This window comes from Macrobrachium rosenbergii, chromosome 3 (genome assembly GCF_040412425.1).
Source record: "Macrobrachium rosenbergii isolate ZJJX-2024 chromosome 3, ASM4041242v1, whole genome shotgun sequence".
Lineage (NCBI taxonomy): Eukaryota > Metazoa > Arthropoda > Malacostraca > Decapoda > Palaemonidae > Macrobrachium > Macrobrachium rosenbergii.
The window spans coordinates 23651517-23673866 of NC_089743.1; the positions used below are offsets into that span (position 1 = coordinate 23651517).

At 40.5% G+C, this 22350-nt stretch overlaps 1 protein-coding gene across 4 annotated transcripts in view; it reads left to right on the forward strand.

The window, feature by feature from the left end:
* The window catches only part of LOC136853154 (serine/threonine-protein kinase PAK 2-like), a 106558-nt gene that overhangs the window by 9272 nt on the left and 74936 nt on the right, over window positions 1-22350 (forward strand). For 3 of the 4 annotated variants that reach the window (XM_067128466.1, XM_067128474.1, XM_067128485.1), the window contains exons 2-3: window positions 10761-10952; window positions 15170-15330. In XM_067128466.1, coding sequence (XP_066984567.1) covers window positions 10768-10952; window positions 15170-15330 — 346 coding nt within the window. In that variant the 5' untranslated portion in view covers window positions 10761-10767. Of the gene's footprint in view, window positions 1-10499; window positions 10520-10760; window positions 10953-15169; window positions 15331-22350 lie in introns of those variants that run through there. The other variant, XM_067128493.1, reaches the window with a different exon arrangement.

The window sequence follows — 22350 nt, forward strand, 5'->3', positions numbered from 1 at the left end:
CAGAGCTCTTCCTCCCCTCTCTATGGCATGTTGCTATCTACAAGGAGGGAGGGAAAAATTTGATAAAAGCTGCTGACTGCATTGAGAGCAAGGTTGGTTCCATTCCCATTGGAAATTTGAAACGGTATGGAAAGAATCTTCTAATAAAAGCTGGAAATGAGACTCAAGCAGTTCTGTTAGCTAACTTTAAACCTCCTGAAAGTGGAAATATTGAATCTATTTCATCTCACAGATTCTTTAATACACTGAAAAGGAGTAGTTTACTCAAAAGATCTGCATGTTTTTAAAGAGAGGAGATTCTCCATCGATGCCCTCCTTGTGTATCTCATGTAAAAAACTGGGTGGTGATGCAGCTATCCTTTTAACCTTCTCCTCCAATTACCTACCTGATACCATCATTGTTGGCCATGAGAGGATGCAGGTTAAAAATATAAAAGAAGTCCTAGACAGTGTCATGAAATGCTTTGAATATGGCCACATTCAAAACTCTTGCGATAACAATAAAAGATGTCCTGTGCTCTGCAGAAACACGATAATTTTGATGATTGCAAAGCAGCCCGATACTGTTTTCTTTGCAAGGGTGATCACACACCAAACTCTAGGGCTTGTCCAGATATAAATTTGAACAAGGCGTGTTGGCAGTGGCAGATAATGAACATATTAGCATTAGTGAAGCAAAGCGCCCCGCGGTAATGGGGGCAAACAAAAGTGCCAACACTACGTATGCTTCTGTAATAAAACTTATGAAAACTTCCAACAATGTAAGGCCACCAATAACTGTGTCTGATGGAAGATATCACAAACCTGGTATTTCTCGAACCATAAATAATAATGAAAATCTCCAAACTGGTGAGAAACTTTCGTCGGCAAGTGCTTTGAAGTCCAGTAGCAAAAATTGTACTTCAAAAGCACAGAAAATTTATCTTCCACCATCCACAGCTGTCGATTCATCTCCAAAAATAAAAGGTGCCAAAATCGGCCAATAATTCAGGAAAATATTCTGAAAATACTTCAAACCAAAATAAGCTAAAGGAACAATCCCAATTAGATAGAGCTAGTTCAGAGCCATCAATCATACAGCCACAAACAAAAATAATAATAAAACTACGGTTGCAACTACCAAGAAACGCACAAGAAATAGTTCCCAAATAATGATAATTTTATAATAAAAACTTCAAATGGGTTCAGTGTTTTGGAAGACATCTCTCCTCCTAGAAAGGTGGTTCCAAAAGTAGTTTCAGAACAAAAACATCTGAGTTCAATTCAGTCTTGCCCTAAGACAAATAGGATTAGTGGTGCACAGAACCACAACAATAATTCTGAACATCAGGTTCATAATAAAAAATATGAAGATCAACCAAAGACCCTGAACACCAATTCAGATGAAAAGGGATTAAAGAAAACAATCTCTTATAAAGGAGAATTTCCCACTCCACCTAGGAACAGTACTTCCCCTCAAGGAGTGGGAAGTAGCATTACCACCTTAGCATTCTTGCTCGATATTCTTCAGTGGAACTGTAAAGGTCTCAGAGCCCGTACAGAAGACCTTAAAGTTTTAATGCATGAAGTTAATCCAGGGATTATATGCCTACAGGAAACAATGTTAGGCAACTCTGTTTATAATCCTGGACTAAATTATTCAATATTTAAATCATATCCCCAATTGGTGATCGTGCCCATGGAGGTGCTGCAATTATTATTAATAAATCTCTACAGCACTCCACAATACAATTAAATACAACACTACAAGCTATCGCTATTTCAGTCATTTTGGAAAAGAGGATAACAATCTGCTCCTTATACCTTCCACCAGACCTTGATTTTAACATTGGAGATATTCAGTCGTTAATTGACCAACTTCCAGCTCCTTTACTTTTGCTAGGTGATTTTAATGCCCACAATCCCCTTTAGGAAGTCGGTTTTTAGATAGTAAAGGGAAATGTCGAAGACCTTATTGACAGGAATGATGTTACCCTGTATAATAATGGGTCAATGACTTTCCACAACATTCACGATAATCATTTCTCTGCACTGGACCTTGTGTATTTCTTCAACTAGTATCCACCTTGATTTTAATTGGTCTGTTAATGAAGATTTAAATGGAAGTGATCACTACCCGATCCATTTGAAATATGCTCTGAATGCTCCATCTGAAGTTTTACCTAAGTGGAAGGTAGAGGGCGAGACTGGGATAAATTTAGTAAGGGTGTCAATCTAGATAGGGAGTTTGAGTCCTTTCATTCTCATCTAGATGCCTATGATTACTTTATTGAATCTACTTTGAAGAGTGCTGAAAGCTCGATTCCAAAAACAAAAGGCAAACCTCGTAGACCTGCAGTTCCCTGGTGGAATAAGACATGTGGTATTCTGAGAAAAGTGACTAGGAAATGCTACAGACGTTACAAAACTAGTGGCTCCCCTCAGTCTAAATTAATCTACAAACGTGCTTTAGCCAAGCAGCGGCACTTTTATAAGAAAGCCAAAAGAGAATGTTGGCTTTACTATATTAATGGAATAAACTCCAAGACCCCACTAAGAGTGGTGTGGCGCAAAATAAGGAAACTGAGTGGAAAATTTGTAGCGTCACCATTGCCCTCGTTAAAAATAAATGACACTCTAATCACAGAGCCCACTGGAGTTGCCAATGAGCTAGGAAAACACTTTTCTAAAGTTTCCAGCCTAACAATTATTCTCCAGAATTTCAAAGAATTAGGAATTCTGAAATGTGTCTGAAGTTTGATTCAGGAAAATCTGAACCATACAACTACAAATTTTCCTAAGAGAACTTAGTGAGGCGCTCTCCTCAAGTGAATCCACAGCTCCAGGTGAGGATACAATCATATATGAAATGCTGAAACACCTCCCAGATGATGCCAAAAATATTTACTGAAGATTATAAACAAAATATGGGAAACTGGAATTTTACCCAAGGACTGGAAAATATCCATAATTGTCCCAGTTAAAAAGCCTAATAAAGATGCTTCCCAAGCCACCAGCTATAGACCAATAGCTCTTACCAGCTGTGTGTAAGCTGATGGAGAAAATGATAAATACTAGACTGGTTTGGCACCTGGAGACCAAAGGATTACTATCGCCATTTCAATTTGGTTTCAGAAAAACCGCTCCACCCTTGATCCCTTGCTGAGGCTGACCAACCAAATCCAGCAAGGATTAAGCCAAAAGTGTCAGACCATTGGCATATTTTTGACTTGGAGAAAGCATATGACACTACCTGGAGAATTGGCATCATGAAACAATTGCACAAGATGGGCATATGTGGAAGAATGGTCAGGTTTATATATTCCTTTTTATCAGACAGACTTTTAAGGTAAAGTGGGAAACTCCTTCTCCCAACCTTTTATGCAGGAGGAAGGAGTTCCCCAAGGAAGCGTTTTAAGTGTAACACTTTTTCAGTGGCAATAAATAGCGTGATTGAAAAAATCTCGCCCCTGTTAAATGCTCGCTTTTTGTCGATGACCTTGCAATATACTGCACAGGATATGATTCCTTGTCCGTATGTAAACATTTGCAAAGGTCTATTAATGCTATTACTAAGTGGGCTGATGAGAATGGTTTCAAATTCTCCTCTTCCAAAACAGTTGCAGTAAGATTCACCAGGTGCCGGCGTGTGGAAGAGGTTCCCACACTTAGTTTAAAAGGGTCCATCCTTCCTTACGAGTGAAGTTAAATTTCTGGGGATGACTATTGACCATAAATTAACATGGGCTAGCCACATAAATGCCTAAAGTTTAATGTTAAACAATCTGAATATTTTTAAAAAGGTTGTCTCTGGATTTAGTTGGGGGCTGATAAAGAAATCCCTTCTGAGGCTATATGACTCTCTGTGTCGATCTAAGTTAGACTATGGCTGTCAGATTTATTCCTCAGCCTGTAAAACCAAGCTAAAGGAACTGGATGTTGTACACAACATGGGGTTGAGAATATGCTCAGGGCTTTTAGAACTTCGCCTGTTGAAAGCATTTATGTCGACACAGATCATTTACCCCTGATCTAAGAAGGCAAGAGCTAGGGTTGCGATACATGGCTAGAATGAAAAGTGCTCCCAAAAATCCCTCCTTTCAAGCACTAAAGAAACAGACTCTCGAAGTTTTTCTGGTACAAGAGCTTCTAAACCATTCCAAATTCGACTGAATGAGGATGTTAGGAATAATCACCTTAAATCCCAGAAAGTCCTGGAAGTAGAATATCCTGTAAATCCTCCATGGCTTATCCCAGAAGCATCAATATGTAAAAACTGTTTAACAAAAAGGACTGCACTGTAGAAGAGATTAGGGAAAATTCTTAAAGCACGATGTTACCCATACTAATTTTACAAAAATTTATACAGATGGATCTAAGTCAGATAGTGGTGTTGGTTGCGCTGTTATCCTTGGTGATACAGCGTACACAGCTAAATTACCTGACTCTGCATCAATATTTACTGCGAATTAACAGCCGTAGTGTCTGCCCTAGATTTAGTTTTTTCAAAGTAGTGACTCTAATTTTGTCATATACTCAGACTCTAGAAGCACCTTAGAAGCTATTAAAAAATTTAATAGCTTTCATCCATTAATTGAAAAAGTTCAGGAGTGGCTTTTTTTCGTATATATTGTCGACGTAAATCAGTCTCTTTCTGTTGGGTCCTTCTCACGTGGGGATTAGCGAAACGAGATGGCAGACAGGGAAGCGGCTGCTAGTATTTTATCAGAAACCTCTTTTAGAAAAAGTGCCTCATACAGATCTAAAAGGTCCCATTAGATCTTATGTTTTAAGTAAATGGCAAGAAAGGTGGACTTCTCCCTTCTTGCCAATAATAAGAAATATAGAAATATTAGGGATAATGTACTACCGTGGTCTTACGTCATTCCAGCTTGACAGACGAACAGAGGTTATTTTAACGAGATTAAGGATTGGGCACACTCGTCTAACCCATCAGTTTATTTTAGAAGGAAGCAGCCCTCCAGAGTGTGCTTACTGTGACGAGACACTAACAGTGGAGCACATTCTGGTGATCTGCCCCAGATATTTTAACCAAAGAGAGAGATATTTTCAGGGTAAATCCCTGTCTGATATTTTGGGAGATGAAGCAGATATTTCTGCTATCATCTCTTTTTTAAAGTGTATTAAAATTTTTAACGATATTTAATTTAATTTATTACATCACGTAGAATTTTAATGACATTAATTTTTTTTTTTATATATAGCACATCATTCATTAAACTTCATACCCTTATTTATTGGTCACATCACTTCATTTTATTTATTAATCATTTCCTTCATGAATTCATAACTTTAACATAATTTATTTTCTTTCCATTCTGGCGCTGAATGGCCTTGTTGGCCCCAGTGCCTGGGCTTTTGCCCTAAATATCATACATCCATCCATCCATCCATACCTGCTGCTTCTCCTGGTGGTCGTGTCCTGGGCCGCTTCCATTGTGTTCCTGCCTGACTGCCCTGGAGTTTACGATGTTTCATGTCCACCATCCTGTAGATGTCGGAGTGTAGATGAAGGAAGTCGCCCTGTAGAAGTAGCCGCCGTCTTCTTCATCTTATCTTCTTTTCATCTTCTGCTGCCTCTTCCCTTCCGCTCCCGAGGTCCAAGGGGGTCCCAGGAATTGGACAGACCTCTGTCAGTTGAAGGAGAGGAAGGCTGCTTCTTCCCCTTGATGCCCTTGGACGTCTAGGGACTGATTCCTTCCGAGGAGGCAGTGGGTCTCTTGTTGGCTCTTCCCGACCTTCGGGTTAGGAAACTGATTTGCATACCCCTGGGTTCTGTGTTTCGGGAGCCGCGGGTGTGCAAACCTTGGTTTGTGCGATCCCGTTCCCAGTCCTAGAGGTTCCGCCTCTAAGATGGGGGCTGCTTTGGGCGCTCGTTCATGAGCCACTCTGAGTGCTCGAGATTCTGTGGAATGAACCAAACAAAAACTTCTTTCAGTTTTCTTCTGAAGATGGAAAGAGAAACCCACAAGATTCTTGTGTATAACTTGTTTACTGGTAAATATTTACATATTACTTTGATCTCGAGCACTTTCAGGTCCTAACTGTGACCCTTTTTCAAGAGATGAGGTAGTCAGGCTGGTTCAAGGCCCAGCAATCTTCTGGAACTTCTTCTCCCTGTGCTGTCATTTATATGATGGCTGTCCTGGTTTCCATTCTCTTGAGAGTTGTTAATCTCCTCCTGTCGGTTTGATATCCTGATCTGATGGTCAGTGGTATTAATCCTTGTGGTATGCGAGTACAGTAGTCACCATCGGTCTGTTGGGCAGGAGACCTAACCTCCAGGTCAGAAGGGTCGATCTTAGCTTCTTTTAATATTAAAGATCGGCTTATGGGATCTTCTGAGGTAAATCCTTTGTTTCCTTCTATCACTTTAATCTGTCTGATGAGTGCCCCTTCCACAACCCTCTTATGACTGATGTTATTGCTACATCAGTCACATAGGAGGTTCCCAGGACTCAGCGGACAGCCACTGGAAAGGTGTCCATATTGGAGTTCATGCCCTTTCGACAAGTGATTCGGATTCGGGATCCGACGAATCCAAGTGCAAAGCAAGTCCGAGGCGTGGCTGACATTTCAAAAGTGCGTCCAGGCCATTAAAAAGGCGATATCTGCTGCTGAGTCTGATTTTCCAATCCTGTGCAAGTGGAACAGAGATTGGGATCCGAGTCCCAAACCTTCATGTAGTTTTTGGGATGATCCATCTAATGTGTTGACCGTAGTGTCTGTGTCAGAGCGTCAGTTTTTGTCGCCTAAGCGGATCTCTAAGAAACACGGAGATTGTGCTTTAGGATCCAAGGGATCCGAGCATCCAGAGGGATCCAAGGGATCCAGAGATTTAGTGGGATCTGAGGGATCCAGCCATCCATCAGGATCCGAGGGATCCAGTCGTCCAGTGGGATCCGACGGATCCATTCATCCAGTTGGATCTGAGGGATCCATTCATCAAGTGGGATCCAGGGGATCCAAGCACACAGTGGGAGCTAGAGGATTCGTTGCACCTGTTGAACTAGATCAACACGTAGTTCACGCATGGTTGTCTGTGCGATCATTCCCCTTCGAAGCTGGTGCCAAGCTCACCCAGGCATCCAGGGCCATACTCCACCGTTCGTCTGGTTCAGGATCCAGCTTTGGAACTGATTAAACAATGCTTAGACAGTATTATGGATTTTTTACATAAACCAACAGTGTCTCAAGAGCCCGATAAATGAACGTAATAGCTATGTTGTTACTTGGTAAGCATGCATAAAACTATTTTATTATAAAAATACGAATTTTTATTTGGACTTACATGACTCTTAGTTATTATGTGTCTGTGTTTTAGAACATATTTGCCACACTAGCACATTTACAGTTCGTAGACGGTACAGGTAAAATTAGATAAATTTAAACTATCTACTGTACAGGTAAAGATGTACAGAGAAATAATAAGTTGTAAAAATGTGTGAGCTCTAAATATGAACGAGAGAGAGAGAGAGAGAGAGAGAGAGAGAGAGAGAGAGAGAGAGAGAGAGAGAGAGAGAGAGAGAGAGAGAGAGAGAGGTAAGTTGTCCTTACTTAAGAGAGAAATTATTTATCAGTTATTATGGAGAGAGAGAGAGAGAGAGAGAGAGAGAGAGAGAGAGAGAGAGAGAGAGAGAGAGAGAGAGAGAGAGAGAGAGATTGTCCTTACTTAAAATATCAAGTTAAATTATTTATGAATTATTACGGAGACAGAGAGAATTACATGAGAGAGAGAGGGAAATTATTGTAACATTAGGCATCAAAAGATGGAAATTCATGATTTATAAAGGAAAAAGAAAGAAAAAGGGAGAGAGAGAGATAGTACAGGTTGACCATCACTAATCCGGCAATCAGTAGTCCGGAACAATCAGTAATCTGGCACAAATTTCGTCTAGAGTAATTTCTAATGTTTCCGCACTAATATTCAAATTTCCGGTCGCTCGCTAACTAACTCGCCCGGCCTCTTCGATTTGGTGGCGCAGTGTGCTGCATCAACAAACTGGTAGCCTAGCCTACATTATACTGAACTCTATTCACATATTAACAGTATTATACAAACATCAACATAACGAATGTGCATCTTTTTCATGGATCTTTTAAAAAGTTATGCTTTACTACATTGTTTCCAATTGCGTATATTCTCATATTGCTTTTGTATTATAAATGGCAATGTTTTGTTTTGGGAATCGATATCGCCGCATTTAACCAAGTTCAAAGCGCTTTTCTTGCTTTTAGTTAGCGTAAATGAATATGGATAGTTTATTTATTTGGGACAAGGATATTTTTCGTTATACGAAGTGTTTTTAAGTCGAAATATAACTTGAATAGGTCTCGTGAAATTAATTTAGCTATTTTTTCGTTAATATATGACGTTTGCGGGAATCGCGGCTGGCCGTTTTGGGGGCATGTTTTTTTTTTAGTAAAAAAAAATCAAGATTCCATTCGCTATTTTCTCTTGATTTCATCATAATACGAGCTTTACGTATTTATCTTTTATTCGGCGTGAAAACAGTAGTAATTTGTATTCTTTCATGCCCAGTAGTTTTGATTAAAATACATTCTCTCCAGTTTTATTTACGGTCGAGTTTCTTCCATGTTGCCGATGCACGATAATTTATAGTCATTAGCAGCTTGAATATTGTTTTCTCGGCTTCAGCTACAACTTGCAGCTTAAAGTTACTGTAGCAGTATATTTCCCTGCCGATCTTTTCTCCAAAGCGAACAAGAGTATAGTGTAAAAAATATTTCAGTCCTATTGTACAGTACTTAAAGTCATTTGTAACAACTACAGTAATTGTGTATTCCCGTACGATGGTTGAAATACAAGCACAACAGTTGTTATCCGATACGATTATTATCGAAACAACAGTTTCCCGTTCGGTTGTTTATGGCTGTACACATTTACGCAAGAGTATAACGTTACTAACAATACTTTTATCATTCTCTTTTACTTTTTTAACTAGCAGATGGAATAAAGAGATGGAGGAAAAGAAGTTGTTATATTGTAAGTTGGTCTCTCTCGCTGCCTGCGCCTGCGCGAAATCTAAAAATATTTCCTAAATATTTTCGTATTGGTAGTAATTGCTAACTTCATCGTAAACTCGAAATATCGTAAGTCGAATTATCGTAACTCGAGCACTACCTGTATTTGATAATTGTTTTTTCTTTATTAACCAACTTGTACTGATTTATGGGATATTTTAATTCTAGGATGAGGTGCTTAGCTACTGTGTTTCGTGTATTCTAGCCTAATAAATGGCTAATCCGGCAAAATGGCTAATCCGGCACCCCCTAGGTCCCAGTGATGCCGGATTAGTGATGGTCAACCTGTACACAGAAATCCTTTGACACGCTGTGGGCAACGATTGACATATTTGACAGCTTTGCCCTCACCCCTCTCTTCAAAGGTTTCACAAAAGATCGGGAAATATTTGTTTGTTTAAAATATCACGTAATTTATTATAGAAATGTGTAAATTTTGTAATTACAGTTATATTATTATTATTATTATTATTATTATTATTATTAAAATTTGAAAATTAGTACTTAGGTAAATAATTTATTTATCATACAAAACAAACAAACATACACTGTACACGTAACCATAAAAATTCATCTCAGTAAGAGAGAGAGAGAGAGAGAGAGAGAATTATTATTTTTATTATTTAATGTTATTTAATTTACACTTATAAGCTGAAAACTAATAAATTACATACAAATTAAACAAATACTTTTGCAGGGTTTCTTGAGGATTTGCAAATGCCGCGTGTCTGAAAAAATCACGTATGACAATTAGGTTCCAATGAAAAGTTTGCATGTCTGTGAATTAGTGCAAGTCAAATCGTGTAAGATCAATATTACTGTAATACAGATTGCACCAGCACTTTTCTCCGAGGTAATAAAGTAATTTTCACAGAACGATGCTAATACAACTCTTAGCTGTCTCTGATATGTGTTAGTAAGTTAACAAATTCATTTTATCAAACCAGTGTGACTGAAGAACCTCATCTCGATGTTATGTGAGGTCCTAGTAACAAACTTTGTGAATGGACATAATACAGTAAAATTTGTCATATTTCCTTGGATGTTTCATAGAGTATAGTTCAATTAAACTTGGGCATGGGCCTTATCAACCTCTGCATCCTTGTGCCAAGCTGTATAGTAGGTAACAGGAGTCAGCCCACCCTGTTCATATGCAAAACTGGGAATCTGATACAGTTGAATGTCTGTCTCTTGTGCCTTTCACCATAAGTGAGAACTTACAGGACATGGCAAATGTCTACAACCACACGTTCCCCAGCAGTGCCAGTCAGTTCTGCGAGATGATCCTGCTACCTCAGGAGTGTGTCTTCTGTTATAAAAAAAGGCAATGGTTTGAATCCTTGTAGGAACAAATAATAATGTAAATAAAAAAAAAAATTTTTATGAACAACCAGAGCCTTTTGTCATAGTCCCACCTTAACCAGCCCTGCATAGTCCCAGTTCACCAAAGGTAAAGATGATCGTTTACTGACTAGTGAGTTAGCAATGATCTGTAATTCACCTGATTGCCACCAAATCACTTTGTTTCCAAGCTTCAATTATTGTTTCGAGATCATGCAAAGAAATACTCCTATATAAAATGTTCTGGTTTGTATATTTAGGAAAATTACATATCTCAGTAATTTGGTAAACTTAGTATACTCATGTGATTTTATATATTTATTGAAGTGGCTGGTTAAACTATGTAATAGTAATAATATTTTTGTTTGTTACAGGGAAGAGATGAAGAAATTTGCAGAACTTTTCAAGATAAAGAAGAAGGCAGATGTGGACATGGGACAGGAAAACATGAATATATCTGGCCCCACAGAAGTTCAGCATGATGTTCATGTTACTTATGATGCACACACTCAGTCTTTCTCTGGTATTCCAGATTCATGGAAGGGCTACATTGATAAATTCATAAGGTTTGTTGAGGATAATTTATTTGTATCTTGATATTTCTCAATTCATTGCAGGTTTTATTGCTTATAATATATGTTATGGAATGATTGTGGATTACTGAGAATTAATAAAAAAAAAATAAGACTTTAAGGGTTGTGCTAGATCCAAGTGAACTAAAGCATGAGACTAGTGGATAGGAGTACTGGTGCATACACATTGGTAGTGTGGGGGCTGGGGTATTAAGTTACCTTGGTATCCAAAATAATGTTAAGGTTTTGTATATACATATATGTATATACAACTTACTGTTGTAAGAATAAGTATAGACAACACAGATATATACGCCTCTGGCGTATATATCTGTAGTCCATCTGCTCCTGCTGTTTCATGTGTTGTGCTCCTGTTAACTCGACGACAGTCTCTGGGCGGCTCTTCCTGGTCTCCTGATGCAGCCGCCCTGATCGTTCCTGTCACTGCTGGTGACTTTCATGTGACGTTCCTGGCCGTTGCTGTAGCTCCTGCCTTCCGAACCGCTGCCGTAGCTCCTGCATCGGCTGTTCTGATCGTGCCTGCTGCTTCTCCTGGCAGTCGTGCCCGGGGCTGCTTCCGTTGTGTTCCAGCTAGCTGCCCCGGAGGTTACGATGTCCGCCATCCTGTAGATGATGTCGGCGTGAAGGTTAAGGAAGTCGCCCTGTGGAAAGTGACGTTCCTGGCTGTTGCGGTAGCTCCTGCCTTCCAAACCGCTGCTGTAGCTCCTGCATCGGCTGTCCTGATTGTGCCTGCTGCTTCTCCTGGTGGTCGTGTCTTGGGCCGCTTCCGTTGTGTTCCTGCACTAGCTGCCCTGGGGGTTACAATGTTTCGTGTCCACCAACCTGTAGAAGATGTCGGAGTGAAGGTGAAGGAAGTCGCCCTGTAGAAGTTGCCGCCGTTGTCTTCATTGTATCTTCGATTTCATCTTCTGCTGCCTCTTCCCTTCTTCTCCTGAGGTCCAAGGGGGTCCCGGGAATCGGACAGACCTCAGTTGGCCGAAGGAGGGGAAGGCTGCTTCTTTCCCCTTGATGCCCTTGGACGTCTAGGGACTGCCTCCTTCCGAGGAGGCAGTGGGTCTCTCGTTGGCTCTTCCCTACCTTTGGGTTGGGAAACCGATTCGCATACCCCTGGGTTTTGTGTTTTGGGAGCCGCGGGCACGCAGACCTTGGTTTGCGATCCTGTTCCCAGTCCTAGAGGTTCCGCCTCTAAGACGGGTGCTGCTTTGGGCACTTGTTCGCGAGCCGCTCCCAGTGCTCAAGATTCTGTGGAATATCGAGTATCCCGATCTGGTCTTTAGAGTATTTTCTTCGGCCCAGTTCAGAAGCAGTGCGAGAGAGAGGGCCGAGGCACCCAGGTGTCTCAGCTCTTCCTGCCAGCACCACAAGCACTCCCCAAGTGCTTTTCAGTGCTCGGTCGGGTTCCCAGCCTGGTGTCTCTATCCTGTCGGTTCGAACACCATAAGAAGCAGGGAAGAGATTCCCTTTGGGAGTCCTGCGGGACTTCTAAGGGACTGCTTTCTTCTGGGAGACAAGTTTCTCTCGTTGGCTCTTCCCACCCTTGGGCGAAAGCCAATTCGCATTCTCCTGTGGGATCTGGCGTTTCGGGTGCCGCGAGAGTGCGGCCTCGAGAGGCCGCACCCTTGTTGCCAGTCTTGGAAGTCTGTGCTTAAGACTGGTTCTGTGCCTGGCTCTTTTCGATCCCTTAGGAAACCGAAAGCAGCCGCTCCCGATTTTGGGAGTCTCGTGGGTCGCTCGAATTCTGTGAATCACAAGCGCTCTCCTGACGAGAGGCACAGGACGAGAGAAAGTGCCAAGACACCCAGGTGTGTGTGCCGAGACGCCAGGTGTCTTGATACTGCCCGCCAGCTGCTTCGGTTGCTTGGCCGGGTTCATCCTCATGTCTTGAACCTTAGGGTTCAAGCATGCAGGATTGCAGACACAGAATTCCCCTTTGAATCTTCTTCTCGAGGGGCCTCGGCCTAGAAGGAGTTTAGAGTTTGGAAACTAGCAGTAGTTCACGGCAGACAAGTTCTGCCCTGTCCAGTTCCGACTGCGTTTTTGCAATCGGCTCGGCCCCTGGTCGCGCTTGTGAGACTGGCTCGGCTCGGTTCGGCTCACTCAGCTTGCTCGCCCCGCCCAGCCCCTGGTCGCGCTTGCGAGACTGGCTCGGCTCGCCCCTCGTGCCTCCCAGTCTGGATCACATTCGCGTGATCTGCTCGGTTCAGTGCGGCTCGGCTTGGCCCCTTTCAATTTTTTCTGAATCGGTTTCTCGGCTCTGTTCAAGTGAACTTTCTGCTTTTCCCAGGAAAACGTTTTGCCACGGCACATGCGCTCTTCTTCCCCCGTGTGGCGGTAATCTCCTTCGGTTGATTATTGCTCATGGTCCGCCTCTCTTGCTGGTCTTACTGGCAGTATAGGTAGGGGTACTCTTTCTCCTCGCCTGTTTTCTTTTCCTCTTGGTTGTCGGTTGTTCCGAGAGGTGCGAGACTGACAGAGAGAGCTCTTTGAGTTCAGCTTCTTGGCGTGCTTTGGGTGTCGGTCCCAATTACTGGCTGAGAGAAAACCCAGGTTGGATGAGAGGACACCATCATCCAGAGTATAATTCCTCAAAAGGGAAGGTTCCCTAAGGATGCCAGAGCTTAAGTCCAAGAAGTAACCTTAGCTAGGGTGCAACATTCTCTACCAATGGCCAATCTCTTTCTGACTCATATGCTGGAATGGTTGATGTGTAAAAGGAAAACGGGATGCTGTCCTTGAAAACGTTCAGAAAATTCACGTTAGGAGGATGTACTTCCTGACCCATCATTAAATGGAGTTTTTGAAGGGCAAAAGGAGGCCAATTGAGGACTAGCAACTGCATGAGAAATTTCATAAGGGACACAGAGGACTGGCATGTTTAGGTCAGCCCAAGGTAATTCAAAACATGGCATGAATGGTCCCAGAAAAGTGACAACTGACAAAGACTCACAAGATCAACTAGTTAGGCAACACAGAACCAAATTCAAGTCCCAGGTTGGAGAGCCACTGAACTCTGGGAACAGATCACTTAATGAGGCCACACTGAAAAATGAACTGGATACAGGCAGTTCAGTAATCATAACAGCTGAAAGAGAGTGCCATATCATTCATTACTTGAAGTTCCCTTAATGGGTAAGAATTAGGTGAAGGGCTGAGAATCCAGTTGTTGTTTGAAGCCACAAATCCTGTCCAGTTGTTATGAAGAGCTGTGGCAACAGAGTTGCTGTGACTGGCAATAGTTTCTGCAGTTATTCCAAAAAACTTAGTCAAAACTACGTTAGGTAACCAACTTCGTATGTGAAGAACCAGTGACTGATGGTGAGGATAGAACCTGAAAATGGAGGCTCCTGAAGGAGAAACTCTAAACGTGAAAAACCATTGACATTCACAAGTTTCATAAGGCCTAGGAATTAAAATATAATAAAAAATCCCCAAAATAAATTTGAATACGGTAAAAAATTGTGATGCTGAAACTCAAAAATGCAGTGTAAAGCATCAAGCAACGGCTTGAATGGAACAGAACTGTGATGGCACTAAAATCAAATTTGAGGGAAAAACTGCTGAAACAAAACAGATAAGCTGGATTTACTTATAATAAGTAAATAGAGTTCCCACAAAAGGGAAACTGACAGAATAGCTCCATACTCCAAGAACACCACTGAAAACCTTTTAGCTAGGCCTCAGCCAACACCAATAATGGCACAACTAGAAAACGGCACTCACAGTAATGACGAGGTGGGAAAACACCCTGTAAAAATCGTGGAGAGAAAAACATCATGTTCACACCTGAGCAAAATGCATAACAGAATGAGGAGAATTAATAAATACGTTTAGTTATGGGGATTTGGTTGAGCATGTGTGGTGGAATACAGTAGTTCTTGTTGGAACTTTTTGCTGTGTGCACAGGGATTCATCCCACATAGAGATTATTTTATGATGAATGAATTTGTGATAAATATTTTTTTGTATTCTGTTTTTACAGTAATGATTCTTCCTAAGTTTTATTTTACATACTATGATTTTGTCATTTTTATTTGTTCTGTTTTGTGTACATTATTTTCACCCTTTGTGTTGACCTATTTTTGTTGATAGTTTTATTTTTTATATATATTTTTACCCTTTGTTTTGACCTATTTTGTTGAGTTTTTTCATTTGATCTTATTTTCTGTATCTTCCCAAAATCTTTATTTTAGTAAAGCTGAAATAGAGAGAGATCCTGATGCAGTTGTTTCTGCAGTGAAGTGGATGCAGCATTCTATGCGTATGAAAAAAGAGGACATAAAATTCACACCTACAGATCGCACCATAAAGGAAGAATCAGATGCAATTGACCATGCATTAGATAATAACAGTGGTATGTAGTTTGTTTATGGTAAATTTTGAAGAATATGCACGAACTGGCGGTGTACATGTAACGAAACTGGTTTATTGGAGGATTAATAGACTTACACATCTGTCTAATTCAAGTTTAAATGATGGCTATCATTAACAAATTCAGTATAATGACAACAATAGTAAAATATTTTAATAACAACAGTAACAGCAAAATTTTATGCAATAAGTTAAAGAATTTTTTCTGTTAAAAAGGTAAAATGAAATTTTAATATATAAAGCTGTAACTTATAAGATGACATTTTGTTTGACTCAGATGTTTCTCACACACATTTCCTAATGAAAGAAGAGCAGCACCAGTTTTTGTCAGGTATTACAGTATTGCACATACACCCAGTAGGTCTTAGCTAACAGCTCAACTCATCTTTTTGTTTTAGAGCTTTGATGTCTGGAATGTGGGGCAAGGAGGAAGGAAGTTATAGGTTTTGATTATGAAATAGTGATTTTTATAGTGAAATCAGTTTTTAAGGTACCCTCCATCATTAGCTTTATCTGCAGCTACTTGGCGCAGGTTCGACAAGTGTTAGAATTGAAACAATTGTTAATGAGCGAACGCTCCCAATAGTTACTCTCCCACCCTTTAGGAGGTGGGGCTCAGACAGCAAGTGTATTGGTTGATCAGTCGTTTCTTAATCTCTTAAGAGGGGAGGAGGGAGGGATCTTAATGGTGGAGGGTAAGTACTTAAAGAATTTATTATTTGGAATGAATCTTACCTATTGTGAAAGTTAGCTTTATCTTGGCTACCTCGCGAGGACTTTACTGTGGTCATCTGTTTTCCCACCAGATGGTGCTGGAATGTTTATGTTCTTGTCATATTTCTTCATGCCAAACTGTTATACAGATGGTTGGATCAGCGTTTGTAATATTTTGTTGACTTCTGGCTAATTTTCTCCTGTATGGTATTGTGCTTGTTTCTGTTTTTGCTTTGTCATCTACAACAAGCAGAGATGAAAGCATTAGGCTGTATAGGAAAGACTGTGAAAACAGAATGTTTAGATCTTGCAAGATGACCTTGTAGCCTGTGTTAGATTAGCTGCTCAGGCATGAGGGTGGTTTTCTTGACATAGATTTTGAGTGATCTGTTGAGAAGATGTAAATTTTGTGAAGTGTCGGAAGATGTTAGAGGCCAATAATTTACATAAACAACTATTAGAGCACACCAGAAGCCTACCCAGTCTTTTCCTTTTGTCTGGTGTTGCTGTTCCTTCTCCTCCATTAACCTACCTGATAGCCTAGGTTAATTTCTCTCGCTCTGTCATTCTGCTCCACCTTCTTTTGCTCCCTATGTGGTTCAGGAGAAAAATAATTATTGACAAACATTTTATTAGTTAGGATTTCGATCGAAAATATTAGGGCCAAGATTGCCCCCCCTCAGTTTTCATCCTTTTTTGGTTTCTCCCGTGAGAGAGAAGGTGTCGGAACCTTGGTATCTGTCTTTAGCCTGCCCTCTTGACTACCCTACGTCAGTTGGTTTTCTCCTCTGACAGGGAACCAAGGCGTGTCTCAAGATCAAGGTTCTGTATCCTTCGACACCTCTCTCTCATCTGTTTTTCCCGGTTCGGGTTTAGCGCCAAACTCGTGGTGAATTTAGTGGTTGACACTCACGTTTGGAGGCTCTGTATTGCCAACTGTGACAAGCTGAAATCCACTAAACAGTGGTTTTTTCCGCTAAGTTGGCAGCACTGGCTGGCTCATGTAACATCCATTTTAGAGAGAGTGAGTGAGTTAGGGTTTCAGATGTATTACGTTTGCCTCAGTAGTTCTGAGCCACGTGCCTGTTTGTCTGGCATCTTTTGCTCCCCCGGTATCATCCCCAACTGGACGATAGCCCTTCCCCCTCTTGTTCAGTTTTTCCCCTCTATCATCTTGTATTGTCACCTGGTGATAATTATTCCTTTTCGTATGGCAGTTCTTCCTCTTCCTTGCCTATTTAACTAGAATGAATTAGTTGGCTTGATTTTAGCACAGCTCTCGATTCTCGCTAATCTCCTCTTAAGTGTTGTGCAGTCTCTCCTACTGTCGTCACTGTTACGTGATGACGTCAATCCGTGTAGACGCCACTTGACTGTTGTCAAGATTATATGGTGAGGTCATACAAGAATCCTTTCCCTTCACCATCCAAATACCCGTTCCTCCATGCAGTATTTTCACCCGGCATTCCGTGTTGTAGTTACTCATGTTCCGGCCGTATTTCACCTCTTCCACCTCAATTCCTCCATTTGGGCTTGAGGAGTTTCAACCGTGTTTTGGCTGAGTCTCCTTTTGTATTTAAGCAGTGCATAGCTCACTTTGTTCTGTATTCTCTTCCTTTTGCCAAATTGAATCTGTTAACTGGGGCTCTTTAGTTTACTTCTACCTCAGCTCCTGTTAAAACAAGTAAGAAGTTAACTGATTATGGTAGGGTACATGCATGGAGTAGAGCCTATGGGAAATGGATGAACAGTCATAAGAGAATTACTATATCTTACTATATTTTTAATGAAGTATGAAGCTAGGTAACTGATTAGTGTTTAATAGCTCTGCTCCTAACACGAGCAATGTTTTGTACTCCAACTGTGTTTGTAGAGTGAGCTCTTAGGAACCAACCAAACTAGATGATGTGCCAGCATGTCGTTGGCTTAATCTATTCTTCAGAGGTGATCTTGGAAGTGTTCCTTTATGCTGGTTCTCGGATGGTACTGCATCTTTTCCAGTTTTGAAGCTGCTTAGAGCTGGGTTAGCACTTGCTTATGGTATGGGATTTTTGACCTTCCTCTGTTCACCTTGCAAGTTTCTAGGTAAAGAAATTTGGCCTAACTGTGAGGTGAAAGTATCTTTGATTTCAGTATTTCGTTCTAGCACTACAGCTTGATTACTGCAAATGTAATACTTATATGTGTGTATGTATAAGCATATACAGCATATATTATATATGTAACATTTTTGCATGCATGTGCAGATATGTATGTATATTAATGTACATATGTAGATACATGTAAGGTAATTATAAATATTAGTCTTGAAGAGGCAGAGTTTCTTTATGATGCATCAGAGTTATAACCTCTCCTTGTAGACCTGGTTCCAAGGCTATGGGAAGAATGGCTTATTCCTTTTACAACTCAGTTTTTAGTAACAGAAACAGTTGTGTAAATTATATTGGTAGCCCTGCTCAGCCATCAGTAGCTGTTTTTTGACATTGGCCCATCATCTCTACTTAACCCTTAAGTGTTTAAGGCCATCACCCAAGATGTCTCGAATCAGGAGATTAGAAATTCTTAGCACTACCTTTAAAGTCTTTCCTTAGGGTCTTACCCCTACAACCTTTTTTGCACCAAAGTTCCATAAATTTCCCAATTTACTCTTGAGTTCTGCTTCAGTAGAGTTCTGGCTCACATTATAAGTGGGAAAATTTTGCACATGTAACCATAACTAAAGTTTTGAACTCTCAGTTCAGTAGGTTATGTGGATCTTCAGAAGGCCGTGTGCAGATTTTCAGAAGTGTCTGGCAAAGCACCAAGTAAAATATTTGGTAGTGGTAGTCCTCAGGGAAAGATACTTAGTACTTTTTGTTATATTTTACTCCTATCAACTTCCTGATATCCTTCTCTACACACTCTTCGCACAGGAAAGTTCAGAGTTTTGAAGGATAGATTGGACAGTTATGCAATGAGGCCTTCGAGCCATGGGCATTTCCGATCTCAAGTTTATTCTCAATACTCCCTTTTCCGTGAGTCATTCAGTTTGATTCTGTTGGCTTTTCGTAAGGGCAAAGGATAAGTTCTGTTGACATGTAGGACACGTTCTTCCACTTCCTGGTACCCCTTCAGTCAAAATAGTATTCTCCTGTGAGTTGAAGCCTGAGCAGTGTGGATTCATCTGTGTGGTATCAGAGTACTGTAGTTCTCTCATATTTGGACAACTGATTTGTTTCTCCCAGTTTGTTTTTATTATGAGCATTATGTTTTAGGTCTAGCCTTAGGAGTGGGCTTTTTGTTCAAGGGTACCCTTAGGAATGGGCTTTTTGTTCAAGGGTACCCTTAGGAATGGGCTTTTTGTTCAAGGGTGACCTCCTATGCTTTTCTGACCCAGTCAGTCGTTTATCTGGGGATGAAGATAAACTGTCTCTTCTTGGAGATTTTTTCCAAGAGAGAGATGGATAAACACTTTTCCCCACTGTTGAGCACTATAATGGGTTGGCTTGTAGACCTCAAGACCTTGACACCATTCTCATATGACTCGGAGGCAGTTTGAGGGACCATTCTTAGAAATATCTGATATGAGAAAGTGGATATCTGATATCAGAAAGTGGAGGGGATGTCAGGAAGTGGAAGTATAAACATCTTACTACTCTTAGCAGTTTAGAATAGCCTTAGCAAGTCTCGATTCTTACATAAGATGACAAGGACACACAAATGAAGAGATTTGTTCACACTAACAAGAACTACCTTATCCTTTGGACAGACTACAGCAGTCATTCCATTACCTCATTTTGTCTTAGTAAAAACTTTGTTTGAAGACCATCCGAGCAGAAAATGGCAGGGTCTCCAGTCGGAAAGTCTCCTTATCCTCAGGTATGCAAGAAGTTGTGGAACCTTTAGGGAGACCCACACACCCATCTGTTTACGACTGACCAAGACACTACATTACAGTACTAGTTTACTGCCCTCTGTGCAAGGATCCGCAAGCATGGGCAGTTGATGCCTTCCTTCAAGAATGGTCAAATCTAGACCGTTATGTTTTCCTATTTACTGTTTTGAGGAAATATTCAACAAATTGTGAACTTTGCAAATCACAAGGATGATTTTAATAGCACATTTTTGGCCAGGAAAACAATCCTTAAATCTAGAAGGCTCTCCACTGTTAGACTTTTGTATCAATAACAGTGGTTAGTTTTTTGATCTTGGTGCTTGTCCTGAGTGATATCCAGCACCCATTCCACTAGGTATCCTATTTTAAGCTCTATCAGTACCTCGGGTACACAAGGCAGTTTTCAGTCACAGTTATCAAGGACACCACTTTACATTGCTTTCATTTGTGCATCATGCTGACTGGAATATTGCTCATGATTCAAAGTTTGTAGAGGTTTTCAAACTTTTGTGCTGGAAATTTCATATTCCAATCATGTTTTTTGAGGAAATTTAGATGTAATCCTTTAAATGTTAACTGCAGTTAAGCCCTTTGATAAGGCTTCTTAAGAACTTTAAAGACAGTCTCTTTTCTTTCATTGCTTAGAGAGAAGATATAGAGGTGGAACCCTTTCCCAGTTTTATTACAGTGCCTAATTTAACTGCTTTGGCAGGCAATGAAGAAGTGGCTGTCTTCATGTCGAGATTAGAACTGTTAAGAAATTTATATTAGTGAGCTTCAAGCCTTTTCTTCTTCTTTGGCTTTTGCTCTAGTGGCACCCTCTCTTTTCTTTCATTGCTTAGTAAAAAGATTTAGAATTGAAAGCCCTTCCCAGATTTGTGACAGCACCTAATCTAACTAACTATGTAGCAGTGGAATAATGGCTGTCATATGTCCAGTTAGAACTCTTAAGGGTTTACCTGGACAGACATAACCTGTGAGAGTAGTAGTTAGTAAGTTATCTGTGGTGTTAGAAGGCCAAACACTCCTGTGTCCAAGATGGGTAAAATCTATGCACACACAGTTGATTCCTGAGTTTTCACCTTTTTTGGAAATAATCCTCATGGTTTCCATACCATAACATGTCTTTATTTCCCTGAAAACCTTCTTCTAGAGAAGGTTGTCCTGCAGCTCATAGAGTTATAACTGTTTTTGCTTCATTATTTGCAAATGTTCAGTTTAAGCATGAGGTATTAACCCCTTAGTCCTTTCGTTGTGGTGGGGACTTTCTCCTGAACTAGATAAGACAATAACCTTGCTGTCTATCTTATCATTAGTTGTTAGAAATCCTGCCATTGAATTTTGGGAGCATGAAGGTACACTTTTAGTGTATAGGAACGCACCTTCGTATCAGATGGTGGTAGTTATCTTTAGTTTTGAGCTGTTGGTTATGGGCTTTCGACTCGGGCATAGGAGTCACCAGTACTCAACAAGATAGTCTTTTTTCCCTGTAAGGATCTCTGACAAGTCTCACTACGAGGACCTTACACCCTGTTGTGGTTCCAACATCTGGCGACAGTACTTCCAGTAAGGATCACACATCGGCCATGAATATGGAGAAACTTTTTTTCCCCATTTAAAAAAGTTCTGAGTTTGCTAGGCTGAACCTGTTTCTTTGGCTGTACTAACCCACCATCCTTATTCAATGTGGTAGTCAGCTAACTTTAGCAGTAGGTAAGATTCATTCCAAATAATGATAATATTCGTGATAAAATGAGTTATTTTGGATACTTAACTACTGTTAAAGTGGAAGCCCACCCAGCCTCCCTACATCTTATTGGGTGGTCATGAAGAAGTAAGACAAGACTGTAAGCATTCCAGTACCATCTGGTGGGAAAACAGATGACTACAGCGACAGTCCTATCGGGTTAGCCAAGTACATTTTGATTTTTAAATGCGAATTGCACCAAACGGCGCAAAGATAAACCTAACTTTCACAGTAGGTAAGTATCCAAATAATTAATTTTATCATGAAAATTATCATTTTATCATAGAAATCATTATTTTTGAGGGGAAACTTACCCTCCATCATTAGCTGACTCCAACATCATGTGCTGGAGGAGGGCAAGAGGTTTCCCTAGACAGTCCCTGGTTATCGGGGGGGGGTTCTGTTCTGACAGCATGATTATAAGTGAAAATCGCCAATACAGTCGACCCTCAATAAGCCGGACTTAATTAATCCGGATATCGGATAAGACGGACGCCAAAGAGGGTCAGCCGATTTAAAATACGTAATGTTCAACCATGATTTAAGATAGTTACTGTTCCTCCACTCGTTGCGTACCATTTTCCTTTTTATTTACCAAAAGTAAATGAAAACTTTTCATTTATATTTTTATTTTATATACTGTTCTGTATTTATACTGTACTGAACTG